Source organism: Saccostrea echinata, unplaced genomic scaffold (assembly GCF_033153115.1).
Source record: "Saccostrea echinata isolate AGI-Se365-2 ecotype Australia unplaced genomic scaffold, CSIRO_AGI_Sech_v1 ptg000029l, whole genome shotgun sequence".
Classification (NCBI taxonomy): Eukaryota; Metazoa; Mollusca; class Bivalvia; order Ostreida; family Ostreidae; genus Saccostrea; species Saccostrea echinata.
The window spans coordinates 30,141,343-30,161,585 of record NW_026889778.1 but is presented as its reverse complement, the minus strand read 5'-3'; the positions used below and the strand labels follow the sequence as shown (position 1 = coordinate 30,161,585).

The following is a 20,243-nucleotide window of genomic DNA, read 5'->3' as shown; positions in this document are numbered from 1 at the left end:
CAGTTGACACCAACTGTTGAAGGGTGGACATATTTTCTGTTCAAAAACAATATATATAGTCACTTCTTGTTGTAGCATTTATTTATGAATACATCCATGATCTAAGAAATCTTTGTACAAAATGTCATCCTCTCTTACTTTAAATACTAGTGTTTTTTCCTTGTAGTACAGTGATTTCGTCTCAATGTTTTCTATAACGTCCATTAACAAATGGGCTCTATCAGCTTCAAATCCCGGATTGTCTAGTTTGATGTGGGCAAAATGAACATGGAGATGGTAATAAGATGGCTGATAATGAAAATATATTCGAATTTTATTTCCTGGAATTCCAAACTTCTCCTTGATTGCACCCTAAAAATAAAGAATGTAAGTAATTAGTGATTACAAAGAAGTGGGTCTGGTATATCAAAGAAATGTTTAGTAAGATTCAATACATGTATTCATTTTCATCACTACAGTATATCAAACCAGAAGTCTCTGACAAGACTGTAGCTGTACTGGTTGTACTTGTAAAGGAAGATGAAAGTAGCACTTGGACTTGAAACTTTGCGACAGCAATAAATAGAATAATGATCCTTGGTTTAGTCTCTTTTTGTGGCAAGATTTATTGCAATCAGACTAAAACTGTAGGAGGAGTAGCCTTTTAAAACAATTTTACAGAAAATTTGATTTAAGTAACCATGGCAACATCATTCAACAAAATCAAAAAACAATAATAACAATTATGTATTTCAGTGTAGTCTACTTGTATGCCAAGTTATACTGAAATCAGACAAAAAGTGTAGGAGGAGTAGCGTTTTGAAAGTATTAAAAGAAAATTTCTATTTTTAGAAACCATGGCAACACTGTAAATTGAAATCCAAAACTGGTGTAGATAATTATTAATAAGTATCTTAGTGTAGTCTACTTGTATGCCAAGTTATACTGAAATCAGAGCAAAACTGTAGGAGGAGTAGCATTTTGAAAGTACGTTGTATTTCAAGAAAATTTCTATTTTTATAAACCAAGCCAACACTGTAAATTAAAATCCAAAACTGGTATAGAGAATTATGAATCTTTTTAATTTTAGTAACTATGGCAACATCGTTCATTGATATCAAAAACTGATATATAGAATTATGTATCTTATTACAGTCTACTTCTGTGCCCAGTTACATTGAAATCGGATCAAAACTGCAGGAGGAGTAGCGTTTTGAATGCTTTTCACAGAAATTTCTATTTTTAGTAACCATGGCAACACTGTTCATTGAAATTAACAAGAGGCCCAAGGGCCTTAACGGTCACCTGAGTATGATACAACAATTTAAAGGATGCATAGAGTATAAAATGAACTGAAAGGTGAAACTTTGTTGCCAAAAAGCAAGAAAAATAGGGTGATCATGATCAACAAAATAATTGGTCTTTTAAAATATTCATTGACAGTTTATAAATTATGTTCTATAAATCTGATCCCCATTTGTCACTATCACCATACAGTATATTAACAAATTATCAATGCTTCTGTACTATTTTAATCCTTTGTTGAAATTTCTTGCATTGGCCTCTCTTGGTCCTTGATGAACATTTAATAAGACAACTTATTTTTGTCTCATTTTTATTTATCTACTACTTACAAGTCTATCTGATCATTAAAACTATGAAAGTACTTTTTGTATTATACAATAAAAGTTTTTGCATAATTATTCTATTTACCTTTCAAGTACATTATTTACAGTGATAAATTATCACAAGTAAATGGCAAAGGGGAATAACTCCTCTCAGTAGAATACAAAATAATAGAGCCCTGGCCAGGACCAGAACACTTGACCAAATGGTCCAGATGTTCAAAAATCTGGTAAAAATAATCTTCCTTATTAAAACTTTTACTCTTTTTGCCTCTGATATGCCCAGGTGCAGAGAAGATTTTTAAAGAAATAATGCATTTTTACTACAGATTCACTATATTATCAATAGAGCCCCCCCCCCACCCCAACACCAGAGCTTCTGACCCTGGGACCATAAGTTTGCTCATCATAACTAATCACTTTGTTTATCTGCTTAACACTAAGGAGCAAACAGGATTATTTAATAGAATTAATGCATTTTTACTATATTATCAAGAGCCCCACCCTCACACCAGCACATCTGACCCAGGGGTCATGAAATTCACTACTCTGGTAGAAGCACTCTTGCTCATCATAACTATACACTTAGCTTCTTTGCTTTTTTAACCAGAAGCAGAAAGGAATATTTTCAAATAAATTTTGCTTTTTCACTTTATAATTAATAGAACCCCCCCCCCCCCACCAGAACCCTTAAACCTGGGTTCATAAAATTCACAATTTTGGAAGAGGCATCCTTGCCTATCATAACAATGTACTTAGTTTGTTTAAACAATACCCAGGGGCAGAGAAGAAGATTTTCAAAGAAATAATTCACCTTCACTACAGGATCTATATAGTCCCGTTCTTGCACCAGAACTCCTGTCCCCGGGGCCATGAATTTCACAATTTTGGAAGAGGCATCATTGCTTATCATAACAATGTACTTAGTCTGTTTAAATAATACCCAGGGGCAGAGAAAAAGATTTTTAAAGAATTAAAACATTTTCACTATATAATCAATAGAGCCCCGCTCTAACACCAGAACCCCTGACCCAGGATGCTTCCACATAAGTTTCAGCTTTTCTGGCCAAGTGGTTCTTGAGAAGAAGATTTTTAAAGATTTTTCCTATATATTTCAATGTAAAACTTGGATTCCCTATTGTGGCCTCGCCCTACCCCCAGGGATCATGATCTGAACAATTTAGAATCTACACTGCCCCAGGATGCTTCCACATAAGTTTCAGCTTTTCTGGCCAAGTGGTTCTTGAGAAGAAGATTTTTAAAGATTTTTCCTATATATTTCAATGTAAAACTTGGATTCCCTATTGTGGCCCCGCCCTACCCCCAGGGGTCATGATCTGAACAATTTAGAATCTACACTGCCCCAGGATGCTTCCACATAAGTTTCAGCTTTTCTGGCCAAGTGGTTCTTGAGAAGAAGATTTTTTAATGACCCTACCCTATTTTTGTCTTTTCCTGATTATCTCCCCTTGTAAGGGGACGAGGCCCTTTATTTTAACAATTTAAACTCCCCTTCACCCAAGGATACTTTGTACCAAGTTTGGTTAAAATTGGACCAGTGGTTCTTGAGAAGAAGTTGAAAATGTGAAAAGTTTACAGACGGACGGACAGACAGACAGACGGACGGTCGGACGACGGACAATGGGTGATCAGAAAAGCTCACTTGAGCTTTCAGCTCAGGTGAGCTAAAAACCAATATAAAGAATTATGTATCTTAGCGTAGTCTACTTATATGCCAAGTTTTATTGAAATCAGACCAAAACTGTAGGAGGAGTAGCATTTTGAAAAATTGCTTACAGACAGACGTCGGACACCTTACTATCGCATAAGCTCTTCTGGTCTCTGATCAGTAGAGCTAACAAGAGGCCCATGGGACACAATGCTCACCTGAGTAACTTTGGCCTTGCTGTTTTTCACCTAATCCCCCCCCCTCCCAATAGTACTTAGTGGCCCTGCCCTACCCTCAGGGATCATGATTTGAACTGTAACTGTTAGAATCTACACTACCCCAGGATGCTTCCACATAAGTTTCAGCCTTTCTGGCCCAGTGGTTCATGAGAAGAAGATTTTTAAAGATTTTTACTATATATTTCAATGTAAAACTTGGATTCCCTGTTGTGGCCCCACCCTACCTCACCCCCAGGGGTCATGATTTGAACAATTTAAAATCAACATTACCCCAAAATGCTTCCACATAAGTTTCAGCCTTTCTGGCCCAGTGGTTCTTGAGAAGAAGATTTTTAAAGATTTTTTCTGCATATTTCAATGTAAAACTTGGGATTCCCTATTGTGGCCCTGCCCTACCCCCGGGGGTCATGATTTGAACAATTTAGAATCTACACCACCCCAAAATGCTTCCACGTAAGTTTCAGCCTTTCTGGCCCAGTGGTTCTTGAGAAGAAGATTTTTAAAGATTTTTACTATATATTTCAATGTAAAACTTGGATTCCCTATTGTGGCCCCACCCTACCCCACCCCCGGGGGTCATGATTTGAACAATTTAGAATCTACACTACCCCAGGATGCTTCCACATAAGTTTCAGCTTTTCTGGCCCAGTGGTTCTTGAGAAGATTTTTTAATGACCCAATTTTTGTATTTTCTTGAATATATCCCCATTGAAGGGGACTTGGCCCTTCATTTAAACAAATTAAACTCCCCTTTACCCAAGGATGCTTTGTACCAAGTTTGGTTAAAATTGGCCCAGTGGTTCTTGAGAAAAAGTTGAAAATGTGAAAAGTTTACAGATGGACGGACGACGGACAATGGGTGATCAGAAAAGCTCACTTGAGCTTTCCGCTCAGGTGAACTAAAAATCATTTTCATTACTATAGTATAACAAAAAAATCAAAGGCATAAAAAATAATAATCATGAATAAAATATCACAATTATAGTGGTGGTACCTTTGCCAGGATCCAAGTTGAACAAGGTAGGTACGAACTAAATGGACACTTGTGAAAGTAAACAAGCAAATTCAAAGAATTGTGGTACCCTGCTTTTGATGTTTTGGTGGTTGGGAAGCAATTGCTCATGGCATTTATGGCATATTGTAATACACATCAAATTTAAATTCCCTATCTTTTCTCATTCAAAAGTTATCAGTAATATACATTTTTGAAAATTAGAACAAACTTCAAGATCAAGGTCATGGGGTTAAAAATTGTAATACATTTGGAAACGTCACAAGAAATGCACATGTCATTTATGAATGTCCTATCTTTTCTCCCTAGAAAGTTATCAGCAATTATAAAATTTTTGGAAATTAGGTTCAAACTTGAAGGTCAAGGTCACTGGGTTAAATATCATAGCATATTCGGAAACGTCAAAGGTAATGCACTTGTCAAAATGAATGCCATATCTTCTCTCATTTATCACCAATGTTAAAATTTGAAATGTGAAAATTAGGTCAAACTTCAATGTCAAGCTAACAAGGTCAAAAATCAAAGCATTGTCACAGGTAATGAATACTGTAAACCAACTTTTATTCGCCTGCGAGAAATATTCGTGATTTTCACGACCTACTTTAAATCGCAAATATTTATCGCCGCGAACCATTTATTTTGCTTTGTATTTGTAGAGAATGTTTCCTCAGTCGTGAAAATTAATCGTCGTAGATTTATTTCAAACCAACAAATCACGAATAAAACTTGACGCGAATAATAGTTGGTTTACAGTATGTCGGATATGAGTGGCCTATCTTTTCTTATTCAGAAGTTATAATCAATGTTAATTTTTTTTTTAAAAATTAGGTCAAACTTCATAGTATGTTCAGAGAGGTCTTTTAACTGATAATGTACATTTGAAATATGAAAGCCCTATAATCTCTTCTCATCCAAAAGTTATGACCAAGATTAAAGTTACGTTAAAATTTTTGAGAAGTAGGTCAAGGTCACAAGGTCAAAAGTCATAGTTTATTTGGAATGCTTTTGTCACAGGTAATGTTCATGTCATCGTCGGAAACCCACGGTCAGTCTCGCTTCTCATACCTAAGAAACCATGGGAAACCCAGGTCGGTCTCGCTTCTCTTACCTAAGAGGTAAGAGAAGCGAGACCAACCGTGGGTTTCTGACGACGTGTTCATGTGAAATACGAAAGCCCTAGCTTTTCTCATTCAAAAGTTATGACCAAGGTTAAATTTTTGTGACAGACTAACAGATGAATGATATTTAATGTCCCTTCATTCAAGAAAGCTGGGAACAACAAAGTCTTCCCTTGTTGGGAAAAATAATTCTCTTTTAAACTTAAGCAAACAATATCATGCCATTTTTTTTTTTTTTGCCAACTCTGACTCATTCTAATTTTCCAAATTGATGTTAATCAATCACCAGGTAATCAAGCAGTAGGAGCAGGTAATTTAGGAGCAATTCCCTGTAAACATCCAAACTAAATGGGGTTTTAAGCACAAAATGGAAGGAAAATGGTGAAGGACAGCGTCATTTTTTCCCATAGAAACTACAAAAGGATGCAAAAAAACTTTAAATTTGTGTGTTTTGTCCTAAATTACATGTATAGGGACATTACATGATCTCTGGAATTTTTTAATCATAATGAATTTGATTATTAACTCACCAAACCTTTCTCGGAAATATTTCTCAGAAGAGGTAAATGGCTTTTATCTAAATCCCTTATAGACATGATATCCCGTCTGTGAACGATTGCCTGGAGGTAAAGAGCAGTCACATCTTGTCTGTCCCATTTCATGTCAGGGAGGAGAATAAATCCTGTCTCTGAACAAGAGTCCTCAAATATGATCCGATCTGCTTCAGTTTTTTTGTTCAAAATGTTGTATACCCACTGAAAGTAAAGTATTTGCTTAGTTTCACTTTGTATCAAAGGTAATAGGAACTAAAATTCTGGTAAGCTTATCATCTTTTTTGGTCCAGTGGTTCTTAAGAAGAAGATTTTTAAATGACCCCACCCAATTTTTACTATTTCTAGCAATTTGTAATATGTCTTCTTAAAATATATTTACCTTGCTTTCCACTTACTATATTGTTTTAAACCATTCAAGCCTAATCACCCCACCGATATCATAGTAGTCACATATATATGTGCCAACAAATACACTACTGATAAATATATACATTTATAAACAAGCACCAACCCCCTTAAGGTGATTGGTTAAAAAGAAGAAAAGAGCAAGATTTGCTTAGGGCTATCTTTGGCCCTACTCAATTTTAGTTGACAATTGCTTCAAATATTACTTGGGCTCTTTGTAACTGCATGCATGTCTATTCAAAAATATAATTTTCTTGCTTATCAATGTATTATGATATCACAAATTGCATTATTATATTCCCATTTTCTGATAATTCTTTGAATTGAAGGAAAGCTCAATTTAATTCTGGAACACTGACTTTTTAATTGTGATAGTTCTTGTGAAATATGAAGATATTACCTGATTACTAAGTGCTTTATTTTTTATGTACGGCAGAGTGATTTTATTGTAGTCTCCTGCTGACTCATGTATGATGTGGAAATCTTGCTCTGTATACTTCATAATGTGATGACTTGTTGCAGGAAATATCAACGTGGTTTTCAGACCTAATTAGAAGAAAATGAAGTTTTTTTCAATGTCCAACAAGACAATGATGCCCCAGTATGGCAGCTCGAGACCAAGGTTAAAGTTTTTCAATTGTACATTATTTAAAATGTGGCTTATTTAAGAAAACATTTTTCAAATTGCTACTAAACTTGTTTATGGACTAAATCTGTAGCAGTTAAAACTTAATGGATATTTACTAGATTTCCACTTGGTCAGGCAATTTTGTTATCAACTTGAGAATGTGATATGTGCATATGTGTTTTCATATTAAAAAAAAAATAAGCAAAGAAAAAGGAAAAATGAATATAAATTTAGTATTGTGATATTGCAATACAAAGTTTAATATTACAGTACAGTATTAATACATATACCGAGATACGATTTTTCAGTTGCAATACCAGCACTAGTTGACAGTGCGATACAAAGAAGTTATGAGATGAGTAAACTGTAAATACTGTTTCACTTTTGTTTTTTAATAATAATGAACTGGTGAATTAATGATGTGAATTTTAATGAATTTCACTAGCTTAGTAGTTCTGAGACAAGTGAATATCCCCTGCAGTTGTATAGGGAGGAGTTGTGGATAAGGGATGTATACCCCCAATACCGTATAAGTAGAAATTTTAGCGAGGATTTAATTTTGGCATTATTAACAAGGGTGCTAAGATCGCTAAAATTGAATATCGCTAACAATTAATTGCATTTTATTTGTAAGAGCTTCTTTAGTGAGCATTTTAAAAATTGCTAAAATTCTTTCTTGCTAAAAACATACACTAGACAAAATTGCTAACCCACCAATTATTATTCTTATTTGTGAATTGATCAATTGCCTGATTGGTACTAGTATATAAAATATGCCATCTTTTCCAAAACAGATTGATCGACAAATGTCTTGGTGTCATGACAAGACCCTTAAAGGACCTTCTTGTCCGAAAACCAATTCCCGACGTGCACTGCGCACCGTTTTTGCCAAGATATGAAGTTGGTGATTACCAATGGTGGTCCGTGAGGTTGCGACGGGAGCAGTCTCCCATTAAAAAATCAAATTATATACCCTGATTGACTACCATATCGCTTAGTAGTCATCCAGTGCCTTGGGTGTCCCTACCAAATCCACCCAACTTCCAGTTGCCCCAATTTTGTGGAACAATCTTGAAGTTATTGTGAGGTGCTTACTTAATGCCGTTGCTATCTATTGTAAACATTTTTATGATTGTTAATCCATTTTCAGCAATATTTCATCAGAGAAATGCATAATCTTTTAATTGTTTTAATTTTTCACAAAATTTTCCAAAGGAACCCTCTGCAGACACCATACTGGCTGCCTTCCCATACCAAAATTAAGTACAAATTAAGTACGAAAAAAAAGTACAAAAAAAGGTCACAAAAAGTATACTTTTTTCGACTAAATTTGGAACTAGGGATTTGGTCGTTCCAAATTAAGTAAAAAAAAGTATACTTTTTTTGTGCTTTATGAGAACTTAGGTTCTTGGGTACAAAAAAAAGATAATAAAAGTATACTTTTGGTACATTTCTATATTTGAGAAAAGTACATAAAAAGTATAATTGGAAGTACAGAAAAAGTATATTCTTAAAACTAACATACAAAAGTACAAAAAAAGTATACTTCCAGAAAGAAGTACAGAAATGTATGAAGTACAAAAAAAGTATACTTCCAGTACCAAAAAAGTATACTTCCAGAAAGAAGTACAGAAATATATGAAGTACAAAAACAGTATACTTCCAGTACAAAAAAGTATACTTCCAGTACAAAAAAAGTATACTTCCAGAAAAAAGTACAAAAATGTATGAAGTACAAAAAAAGTATACTTCCAGAGAAAAGTACAAAAATATATGCAGAAAAAGTATAAAAATAGTACTTCTTTAGATTGATGCTTAAAAAAGTACAATAAAATGTCAAAATTAAATGAAAGTACGAAAAAAGTATACTTTTTAATTGGTACAAAAAAAAGTAGGGAAAAAGCACCCCCCCCCCCAAGAAATATATAGCAAATACCCCCCCCCTTTTTTTTAAATACATATATATTATTTTGAAAGAACAATGAAAAACCTCAAAAATGGCCATTAAGCTCAGGTTTACTAAAATGAAACCAATTAAAAGTACAAAATTGTATTTTGAAAGCATGAAATTTTAACAAAAATATGAAGTATCAGGGCTCGAGCTGTGATTCGCCATTTGCGCCAATTGCGAATTTTTTCCAAAAGTGGCGAAAAGAAATTCAAAAGTGGCGAAAATGAACTTTTTTTTTAGATATACCATACAAAAGTGTGTGAACTCCTGGCTATCTCCTTTGTTTATTCAATGTATACATATTAGCCCCTTTGTTTATTTAAAGCAAGCAGACGTGTGAATTCAGGGTGTGAAAACTCCATGAAACTAACAAAGCAATGTACATGTAGGAAATCACGTCTCGCTTGAACGCACACAGCTGATTTAGTAGGTAACTTTAGCCTGGAGCAGTAAGGGGATACAAAATTACTTGAAATAATATAAGATGGATTAAACAAGGAAAGACGAAGTGTTTTTGGGAGATGAAGTCAGTTAATAAAAGATTTTAATCAATAAAATCTGGATCTATATAGATTGTTTTTTTTAAACCGAAAGTAGGAAAAAATGACGAAAATTGCGGAGCATGGCTGCTAATTTTACCTGATTAAAGTTAAAATAGTGTGTTCATTATACCATAATCTGACAAAGAGTGAAAGAGATACTGGCTTGGAAACAAAACAATACTTTTGTCAATTACGCTGAATTATTTTCAGTTATATGAATTTACATGCATATACACCCAGTGTCCAAGTTGTTAAATTAAGCCAAGTTTTAAACCTGATTTTAATTACTTCTTTTCACAATAAATTGTTGATATGATTAAAATTTTCGCCTATTATATTATTTTTTCATTTTTAAAAAAAATGTCATATATCTTTACTAAGTCTGTAACCCCCCTCCCCAGGCTAAAAAGTTATGAACAAGAGGACATCTACTGTCAAGAGTTGGCTAATATCAGTATCAAATTAATTGTATAAATGTAGAAATAATTCCTATATCAGTTTTGTAAGTGGACACAACTTTAAAATAATGCATGTGATATAAACAAATTGAAATAGTGCTATTAGTGGAGTGTGTAACACTGTACACATGTAGAGACGAGATGTAAAAATGTGATTCCTTTCATCGCGAAAAGTGGCGAAAAATATTTTTGCTCCAGTGGGAGCTCTGAGTATAGGGAAAAAAATTCAGCTTATCAGAAAAAAATCAGAGAAACCGGAAATGGGGAAATCTCTATGAAATATTAGCTACAATTCAAAAATCTTAAATGCTAGCTTTTATCAAAATTCAGAAGCATGAACCCCACATCTTCATTACATTATTCATTATTTTCAGTACTAATCTTCCATAAATAATTTAAAGAATATATTGGAACATTAAATCATCAACAAGATTATAATTCTGTAAATAACAAGATCTGATCCTTTATAGTCTAGTAACTTGTAATGCATGGTTATGTCACTGATTGATCTGCTCACAGATCATATCTGCTCCTTCACAGTCTAGTCATCCCGTTTGAATTTTCTTGCTGACACAATTCAGTGCACTAACCTTTGACTGCATAGCAGTGTTAATGTCACCCATTTTTTCACTGATCTTCATTTGAATATGCTAAATGATTTCAGCCTTCAAGTACTTTTCCTTGGATTCTGCAAAAAAAGTTAAATAATCAAAGCATATTTTTTTCAGTTTGAAATCAAACATGTTCTCAAAAAGCAGCATTCCTGTGCTTAATACATGGCAGACTGACATATAGAATCATATATTCAGTTTAATATTCGAATAACTTGAAAACCAATTAAAACTCAAAATTCTTATGTGAAAATCCAAAAAATTAACCCTCGATCATCCCTATCACTTTAAAAGTTTTAAAATAAGTCTTTTTAGTGCATGAGTATATTAATGACAGAGAAGCCTACTAATTTGATATGTCTATTTTGTAGTTTACAGAAATAAAATTAGATTTATATGTACTTACTGATGATAAGATACACTTAAATTGTTGAAGCATTTTCCTATGGCTCTGCATATTAGTGAGATGCTCATGGCAAAAAACACATGCATGCACTGCTGAAAATTATAAAAGAAAAATCAGGCAACTTGAATATTTAAGAACTTCTCCGGCATTATATCCACACACAAACATTTAATTACTTTCATTTTTTTTTAAACCTGACAATGATTTTGAAAAATTGTAAAGTGAGTTTGATATCCCTGTCTGAATTCCTAATGTTATATGAGCAAATAGAAAAATAATCATGTGTCTCAATATTATGTTTATATAGCCCCCCCCCCCTTTTAAAGTTCTTTTCACCCTGGAAAGATGATCAGTATAACTATCTAGTTCAACTTTAAATTTTTCAGATACATGTAAATGCTGATACTTTTTGCTTGTTTAATCAACCACATGATTATTACTACCCCTTCACCCCCCTCCCCACCACCATCACTACCAACCACAACACACAAACTATCCTCCCTTTTAACATGTTTAACAAAAATCCATTACTTTTACAAACTTTAATCTTACAAAATTCGTAGATTTGATATGTATTTATTTTTATCATGCCAAGACTTAGCTAGGCTACAGTAAATGTTCCCAGATACTGACCAATGCTGACTGTATTATAAACCTATTGCATGAATTATACTGAAATATGGAATTGAATATGTCAAGGAACTAAATGATTCATGTTACATTGAGCCAGAGAAAAAGCATGTTTCAGTATGTTAACTTAAGTTTATATACATCGTCATACTGATCAAAACAAACGAGAAATCGAAGACACAAATGTCCACAATTACGTAAAATCTACATTGAAACTCTCCACTGAATACATTTCTAAAGTGGTAAAATGCATTTCCTGCTAACGACATATAAAATTTAAATATAAATATAGTCTTACCGACTTCTTTATCTCCTTTTTGTTCTCGGCATTTCCATCCCACCAATTTTCAAATCGTCTCTGAAAAAATCCGCGCTTCGATGTTGACCAATCGTAGACTTCGTAAGAGTCACGTGATCAAAAAAGGAAATAATTACTAAATTAGTTCATAAAAACACCAAAAATTCCCGTAATAATGTTTTTTAAGTCATCAAATTTATTTTAAAGCGTTTTCTATGTAATACTCGATAGGAAGCTTTACCATCATCGTGATCGCCAGTTCGTTTTATGATCGTCGTCGCCATTTTGTTTGTTTGTTGTTATTGTTTTTAAATGAAATTATTTTATTTAATAAAGCCACAAGAAATTCTGAATGCCCTTGTTAACTGCTAAGACATCCTAATCAAACTGGCAGTCTTCATTCTCAATGTCGAAATATCTGTTACAGCATGGAATTTTGCACATGCTACTTATATAAATCGTGTACATGTAAACATGACGAAGTTCCTTGTGATAAATAAAACGATGGGCATGGTGCATCTTGGAGGCTTTTGTATTTATATTCGTGCCTTCCTATTTCCGTTTTTAATTATTAAAATATGTAACACTATAAACCCTATTTTACTTTTATTAATTTAGCCCGCATTTCTCATTAATCATGCTCATCCGTTTTATTTACCATGATAGCCAAATCTATTATAGGTAATTTCGTAAAGATTCACCAAATCTTATTGTGAAATGTACAACTTCACAAGTTTCCACAAGTCTAGACAACAAAGGTCATTAAGTACAAACACCTGTGTCACTTGAAATCAACATGGTTTGCACACGAGAGAGAGAGAGAGAGAGAGAGAGAGAGAGAGTTGTGAAATATAACTGGACTACTTGTTCATGTTGATATATAGAATTCCCTTTGCAGAATATTGCATAGAAGATTTCCCATTAAATAATGTTACATTTTTGTATTTCCCAAGAGAGAGAGAGAGAGAGAGAGAGAGAGAGAGAGAGAGAGAGAGAAGGGGGAGATAATTACTCAAGACTATTCAGATTTACAATGTAATTTACAGAAAGTTCACTAGATCTTGATGATTATAATAACATGAATAATTTAGGACTTCTGTTGAACATAAAATGAACACTGTATGATAAAAATATTGATACATGTATAAAAGACTACTACCCCCCCCCCCCCCTCCTAATTTTCAGAACTTAGATATTTCGTAGGGTGAAGAGAGAAGACTAAAGGAGCAATAACAGATTTTATTTTATTCCCTATGAATTATTCAACTGAATCAATAATCTTAAAACCATTGGCATTTGTAACAATAATGTTCATCCCCCCTTTTCCTGCAACAAATATACATATACCTATACTCTCATGCTAATAATATAATTGGATTATGAATGCTCACATTAGAATAAAACCATATTAAATCATAAGAATAATGTAATTAATAATTTTTATATGAACAAATTGTTCATTTGATAAAAACTGTGTTCTACACCCCCTGTCTTGTTCCACATTTTTTTAAACACTATGTATTAACATCATACATAGATTGTAATATCATTTCATCACTTTACAGTTTTTTTTTTAATCATTGAATAATCTGCTTGAAATTTCAAAATTAATTTTTAACACTGCAATGAGAAAAAAACTAAATCCAAATTAGGTACATAAAAAATACATCCTTATTTAACCGATTTTGCCAAAAAAGTTTAAGTCCCAGAAAAGTACATTTTTAGTACAGTGAAAAAAGACTAAGTCCAAATTAGGTACATAAAAAGTACATCCTTATTTTACCGATTTTGCCAAAAAAGTTTAAGTCCCAGAAAAGTACATTTTTAGTACAGTGAAGAAAGACTAAGTCCAAATTAGGTACAAAAAAAGTACTGTGGAAAAAAACTAAGTCCTAAAAAGTACAAAAAAAGTACTGTGGAGAAAAACTAAGTCCAAATAAAGTACAAAAAAATGTCATCAGCTTTCAGAGGTATCTGGCCCAGTACAAAAAAGTATACTTTTTCTGACCTTTTTCTAAAAAGCACAAATTTATATAGTACAAAAGTAGCATTAAAGTATACTTTTTTGTACTTTATTTTGGTATGGGTTAGCACGCTCTTCTAGAGTCAAACGCCGCATACGGTGTAACTTTTTTCCTGAGTTTTAAATTAGTACAAACATAAAAAACACAATCACAAAGAAAAAAAAAAGAAATTTATTCCACCAAAAAAGATGGGCATGATTTTAATTTTTTCTATGAAATGGTTATGCTTCAGTAAACAATCTTATTTATCAATTACGACATTTAAATGCCTCATTTTTTTTAAATTAAAGTAACATAATTATATATCAAAAACATAAACAAGTTTTGAAAAAAAAAAATTAATTTATCTAGGTGGTGCGTTAGCAATTTTGTCTGTGTGTTCCATCTTTTTAAGAATAAATCGCTATATTTGCGTCTCGCTAAAATTTCCACTTATACGGTAATACAAAGAATAGCAGTGTCCATGTTTTGCCATGGGGATCGAACCCCAAATATTTTTTTTTATTTGCAGAAACAAACATGTTATATACAAAAGCAAACACTTATAAATACACATACAGACACACACTCACATACAGACAAATGCACACGGAAGAGGGATGAAACAAATATTAATACATGTACATGTATTACCTAATTTAAAATTCCAAAGCTAGAGAGTTATTTTGAAAAAGACATTTCCAATTTGACCATCTTTTTTCAAATAATTTAATAATACTGTACCATATACATGTAATTATTTTTTCTATAATAAAATAATTATTGAGGTACAATAATAAATCATTAAATAAATGGTACTTTTTTTTCTTGATGTTTGAAAGATATATTTCTTTACTAATACAATAATCATATTTAAACCCACATCATTGTCTACAGTACAAAGTATTACTGTAACAGTTTTTGTATTAAACTAAAATGTTCTACAAGATTTCACCTCAATCTTCTAAGGATGACCAAATTATCTTAAATAAATGTTTAAGTGTCTCAGGTGAGCACAGTGCATATTGTTGATTATCAATAATTTTTTAAAAATACAAATATTTATTCACTCCAAGAATTCCAGGTAAAATTATGTACTGAAACCAAAACAATGTTGTATCTTTTGTTAGATTTTTAAGATAAATATAACTTGTTTCCAATGAAAGTCATCTTGTAGTGATAAATTGTTAGTCCATTTCTTTGTACATGAAGGTTTATGTTGTCCTTGAGACATAAACAAATCATGTATTCTTCTAGATGATATCCCTTTTTAGCTCACCTGAGCTGAAAGCTCAAGTGAGCTTTTCTGATCACATTTTATCTGTAGTCCGTCTGTCCGTCCGTCTGTCTGTAAACTTTTCACATTTTCGACTTCTTCTCCAGAACCACTGGGCCAATTTCAACCAAACTTGCCACAAAGCTTCCTTGGGTAAAGGGGATTCAAGTTTGTTCAAATGAAGGGCCACGTCCTCTTTCAAGGGGAGATAATTAAGAATTAGTGAAAAATGAATAACATCTTTTAGAAATCTTCTTCTCAAGAACCACTGGGCCAAGAAAAATGAAACTCATGTGGAAGCATCCTCAAGTAGTGTTGATTCAAATCATGACCCCCGGGGGTAGGGCGGGGCCACAATGGAGGATCAAAGTTTTACACAGAAACATATAGGAAAAATCTTTAAAAATCTTCTTCTCAAGAACAGCAAAGCCATGATAAGTCATATTTATATGGAAACATCCTCGGGTAGTGTAGATTCAATTTGTTCAAATCATGACCCCTGGGGGTAGGGCGGGGCCACAATGGAGGATCAAAGTTTTACATAGGAATTTATAACAAAAATCTTTAAAAATCTTCTTCTCAAGAACAGCAAAGCTATGATTGGTCATATTTATATGGAAGCATCCTCAGGTAGTGTAGATTCAAGTTTGTTCAAATCATGACCCCCTGGGGTGGGGCGGAGCCACAATGGAGGATCAAAGTTCTACACAGAAATATATAGGAAAAATCTTTAAAAATCTTCTTCTTAAGAAGAGCAAAACCATAATGTCAGTCATATTTATATAGAAGCATCCTCAGGTAGCGTAGATTCAAGTTTGTTCAAATCATGACCCCCGTGGGGTAGGGTGTGGCCACAATGGAGGATCAAAGTTTTACATAGAAATATATAGGAAAAATCTTTTTCTCAAGAACAGCAAAGCCCTGATGGGTTGTTTTTATATAGAAGCATCCTCAGATAGTGCAGATTCATGTTTATTCAAATCATGACCCCCAGGGGTAGGGTGGGGCTACAATGGAGGATCAAAGTTTTACATAGAAATATGTAGGAAAAATTTTAAAAATCTTCTTCTCAGGAACAGCAAAGCCCTGATTGGTCATATTTATGTGGAAGCATCCTCAGGTAGTGTGGACTCTCTTTTGTTCAAATCATGACCCCCGAGGGTAGGATGGGGCCACAATGGAGGATCAATGTTTTACATAGAAATATATAGGAAAAAATTTTTAAAAATCTTCTTCTCAGGAACACCAAAGCCCTGATTGGTCATATTTATGTGGAAGCATCCTCAGGTAGTGTGAACTCTATTTTGTTTAAATCATGACCCCGGGGGTAGGGTAGGGCCACAATGGAGGATCAAAGTCTTAAATATAAATATATAGGAAAATGTCTTCTGAAGAAGAACTGCAAAGCCATGATTAGTCATTTTGATATGGAAGCATCCTCAGATATTGTAGATTCAAGTTTGTTAAAATGGTGACCCCTGGGGATAGGGTCGGGCCACAATGAGGGATCGAAAATTTTACATAGGAACATATAGGAAAATTTCTTCTTCTCAAGAACAGAAAATCATGTTTAGTCATTTTGATATGGAAGCATCCTCAGGTAGTGTAGATTCTTGTTCAGATGATTACCCCTGGGTATAGGGTGGGGCCACAATGGGGGATCAAGTTTTTACAAAGGAATATATGGGAAATTTTTTTAAAAAAATTTCATGTACAACAAAGTCATTTGTTATATTGACATGGAAGCATCATCAGGTAGTTTAAAATTCAAGTGCCCCCCCCCCCCCCTAATCTTTTCAAATACTGAACTGATTTGTGCTTTCACTTAGCCAATGTGCTCAGGTGAGCGATGTGGCCCATGGGCCTCTTGTTATCCTTACACAAAACTGTTACAAATTAACTCAAGCTGGACTGGTCTTACTTTTTAAGAGGGATCCAGAAGTTTTACTTTTGGCATTGACTAGCAAGTCAGAAACTATATAGAATCCTTTTTAGGTCAACTGAGTCACTCTGGTGCTAGCTAGTGTAGGGCTTTATAGATCATATAGATAGTTTTCAGTAGGCCCAAATTAGCAAGAGTTATTTCCCGTTGGCCGCCATATTGGAGGTCAGCATGCTCATATTCCTTCATTATTCAACCAACTTTGACTTTGCATACTGGCCATTGTGGGGTAAGAAGCATTGTTTTTCTGAAAAATATACATTTGTTAAAGCCTCCTTTATTTCAAGTGGCAAGCAATTTTTAACAAGTTGTTTTTAAGTTAAAACTGTCATAAATATTTCCTTTTTACAGCTGTATTTTCATTATTACTAGATGCTTTTCTAGCATTTTGTCATCAATTTAATTCTGAATAAACCGTTAAACAGAACAAACATGTGTAGGCCATTTATGGAAGTAAATTGGCTTTGCTCATTACTAACTTTGAGTGTTGAAATTGTGGTTATTTGTCTTTCTGTGTGACAGTCTCAGTGACTCACTAGTCACATCCTCCCGAATTTCCTCAATAACATGGTCATCATGATTTTCAGATTCAGCGCGAGACTGACTGGTAGGCTTTGCGCTAGGCGCAGCTTACTGTTGTTTTGAGGTGAAATATCCCTCTGCTCTGAATTTCACCATTTTTTTTTTTAAATTTCCTACATTGATTTTCATTAACAACAACAGCATTAGATTCAAAAGGAAAATAGTTTGAAGTATGAAGCGTTGCTTACTTTTTCAGAAGTAAATATCATGTCTAATCATGATAGGAAGAAAATTTGATATGGTGAACAGAAAGATCAATGATTTTTTATCTCATCCTAAAATTAAAAATATGAGGTATACTGGTGTCTCATAATATCGCGGTACTTATTTCTTTTGCGTAAAAAAGTTATTCCAAATTCTCACATTAACTTTTCACCAAATGCTATTCATGAACCTATCAATGGCCTAACTTTTTAGTGACTAATTATTTTCTCAGCTTACTTCGTTTACTTTTTAATGTATTTTTAAAACAGGAAGTCTTATTTACCTCCTAAAGTGGAGAGTCTCATTGTATCGCGGTATTGAAAAACATGGAGGCTTGGCACTGTCACAAAGTGTTAACAATAATACAAACTTTAGGCTTTCAAAATATGAACTTAATTATGGATTTTACTTGGTTATATATTCATTGGTCTAGTAAATAAAATAAAAACGGGAATGGAAATCTGTAAAATTCTGTTTTATTTGAATAAATATTTTTCCAACAGGTGATCCATACTTTTTAACCATCACAAAAGTCAACATTCAGACGACAGACAGATAGTCCATCAACAAAAAGGATATGAACTATGTATCCTAATTTTTAGAAAATACCACGATGCAATGGAACCCACGATATAATGAGAATTAAGGATATTTATGAAAATAATATTTACCAGGGTTGGGGTCAATTACTTTGAAATGTAATTAATTACTTTCAAATACATTAAAAAAATTGTCAATTACTTGCAATTACAATTACATTGATTTTTACAAATGTAATTAATTACTTTGAAGAATGAAATCAAATACATTCCAATTACTTTTGTTTCATTTTCAAAAATCTTGAAGAACAAATACATGTAAATTTAAGATAGGGGAATATCTAAAATAAATGATGTCTGGTGCCTGTCATGTTTGTGTTTCATCAACATAAGACCTAGTCATACATGTATACATTTATCAATTGACTGCCTTTATGAAATTTGACTAAAAGCAAGTTTTCAATGAGAGGTAGTTACCAATGAGAGGTAGAACAAAATTTTGGTTAAACATTAAACTAGTATTAATTCATTATGTGCATTTATATAATCATAAAACAAACTAATATTTTTATAAACAAGCCAATATATCAAATTCATTTATTGAGATATAAAAGAGTTTAAGATTTTGAAAAACAGAAGGACTCCTTTGAATAAATTAAAATAACTGTAAAATGTGACTGTGTTGGAAATATTTTCCTCTTAAATACACATAATATGCATTATGTAAAGTAATTGAAATGTAATTGAAATTACAGGGTATTTTTTCATTGTAATTAATTACATTCAATTACAAGAAATTGAAAAAATTGTCAATTACAAATTACTTTCAATTACTTTGAAAAATGTAATTAATTACACTCATTTACAATTACTTTTATCAATTACCCCATCCCTGATATTTACTATCATCACATATCTAATTCACATTAAAAAACATAACGAAGCGTTGCTTTTTAAACCAGAATATCACATTGTTTTCTGTGCTAATGCATCCATCTACAAGAGTTATCTTTCCTTCTACAAGAGTTATCGTTCTTCAAAATATTTTTCAATAAACTTTACAAGCCCCCTGTGCCCCGTTCAAACATTTCACATACCGTTACAAAATAACATACCGTTCAGTTCTTTTTCAGGATAGGTATTATAAGTACTGTATATATCATTTTTCAATGTTTCAACCAATTCGGTTTTCTCGGATAACAAATTCTGCACAGTTTTAGGTTCAAACGCACGTTTCTCCATCAGTAAAACAGCTTCTTTCCCTCTACACTTTGCGTGAATAAATGCTGTTTTACTCCTCATGTCATTCTTCAACAGTTTGCAAAATTCAAATTCTGCAAATGAAGATAATTTTTCATAGTTTCCTGGAGGCTCAAAATCGTCTTCTGTCTTCCTTTTCTTTGCGCTACTTGGCTCGACCGCCATGTCGAATGTTAGACACATCGGCCCAACGACACTTCGGCCCACGGACATTTAGACCCAATGACATGTCTTCGATTGCTTGATTGATTGTATGTTGTTTTACGTCACTCATATGCTCATATCATGCATATAGAGACGTCACCATATGAT

General features: G+C 33.1%; 1 protein-coding gene across 1 annotated transcript; it reads right to left on the bottom strand.

The window, feature by feature from the left end:
* Nucleotides 1-46: 46 nt before the first annotated feature.
* Nucleotides 47-20,103, bottom strand: LOC133195800 (m7GpppX diphosphatase-like). The gene is made up of 4 exons (XM_061331748.1): nt 19,787-20,103; nt 7,002-7,147; nt 6,173-6,397; nt 47-351 (listed from the first exon to the last, which is right to left on the bottom strand). Exons 1-4 carry the CDS (start codon nt 20,094-20,096, stop codon nt 79-81), a joined length of 954 nt encoding a protein of 317 aa, XP_061187732.1. The 5' UTR covers nt 20,097-20,103; the 3' UTR covers nt 47-78.
* Between the last annotated feature and the right edge of the window lie 140 nt (nt 20,104-20,243).

Coding starts and splice junctions, on each gene's coding strand:
- LOC133195800 (XM_061331748.1), bottom strand. CDS start 20,096: ATGGCGGTCGAGCCAAGTAGCGCAAAGAAAAGGAAGACAGAAGACGAT. Junction 7,148..19,786: donor TCCTGAAAAAGAACTGAACG/GTATGTTATTTT, acceptor TCTTCTAATTAG/GTCTGAAAACCACGTTGATA. Junction 6,398..7,001: donor ATAAAGCACTTAGTAATCAG/GTAATATCTTCA, acceptor CTTTACTTTCAG/TGGGTATACAACATTTTGAA.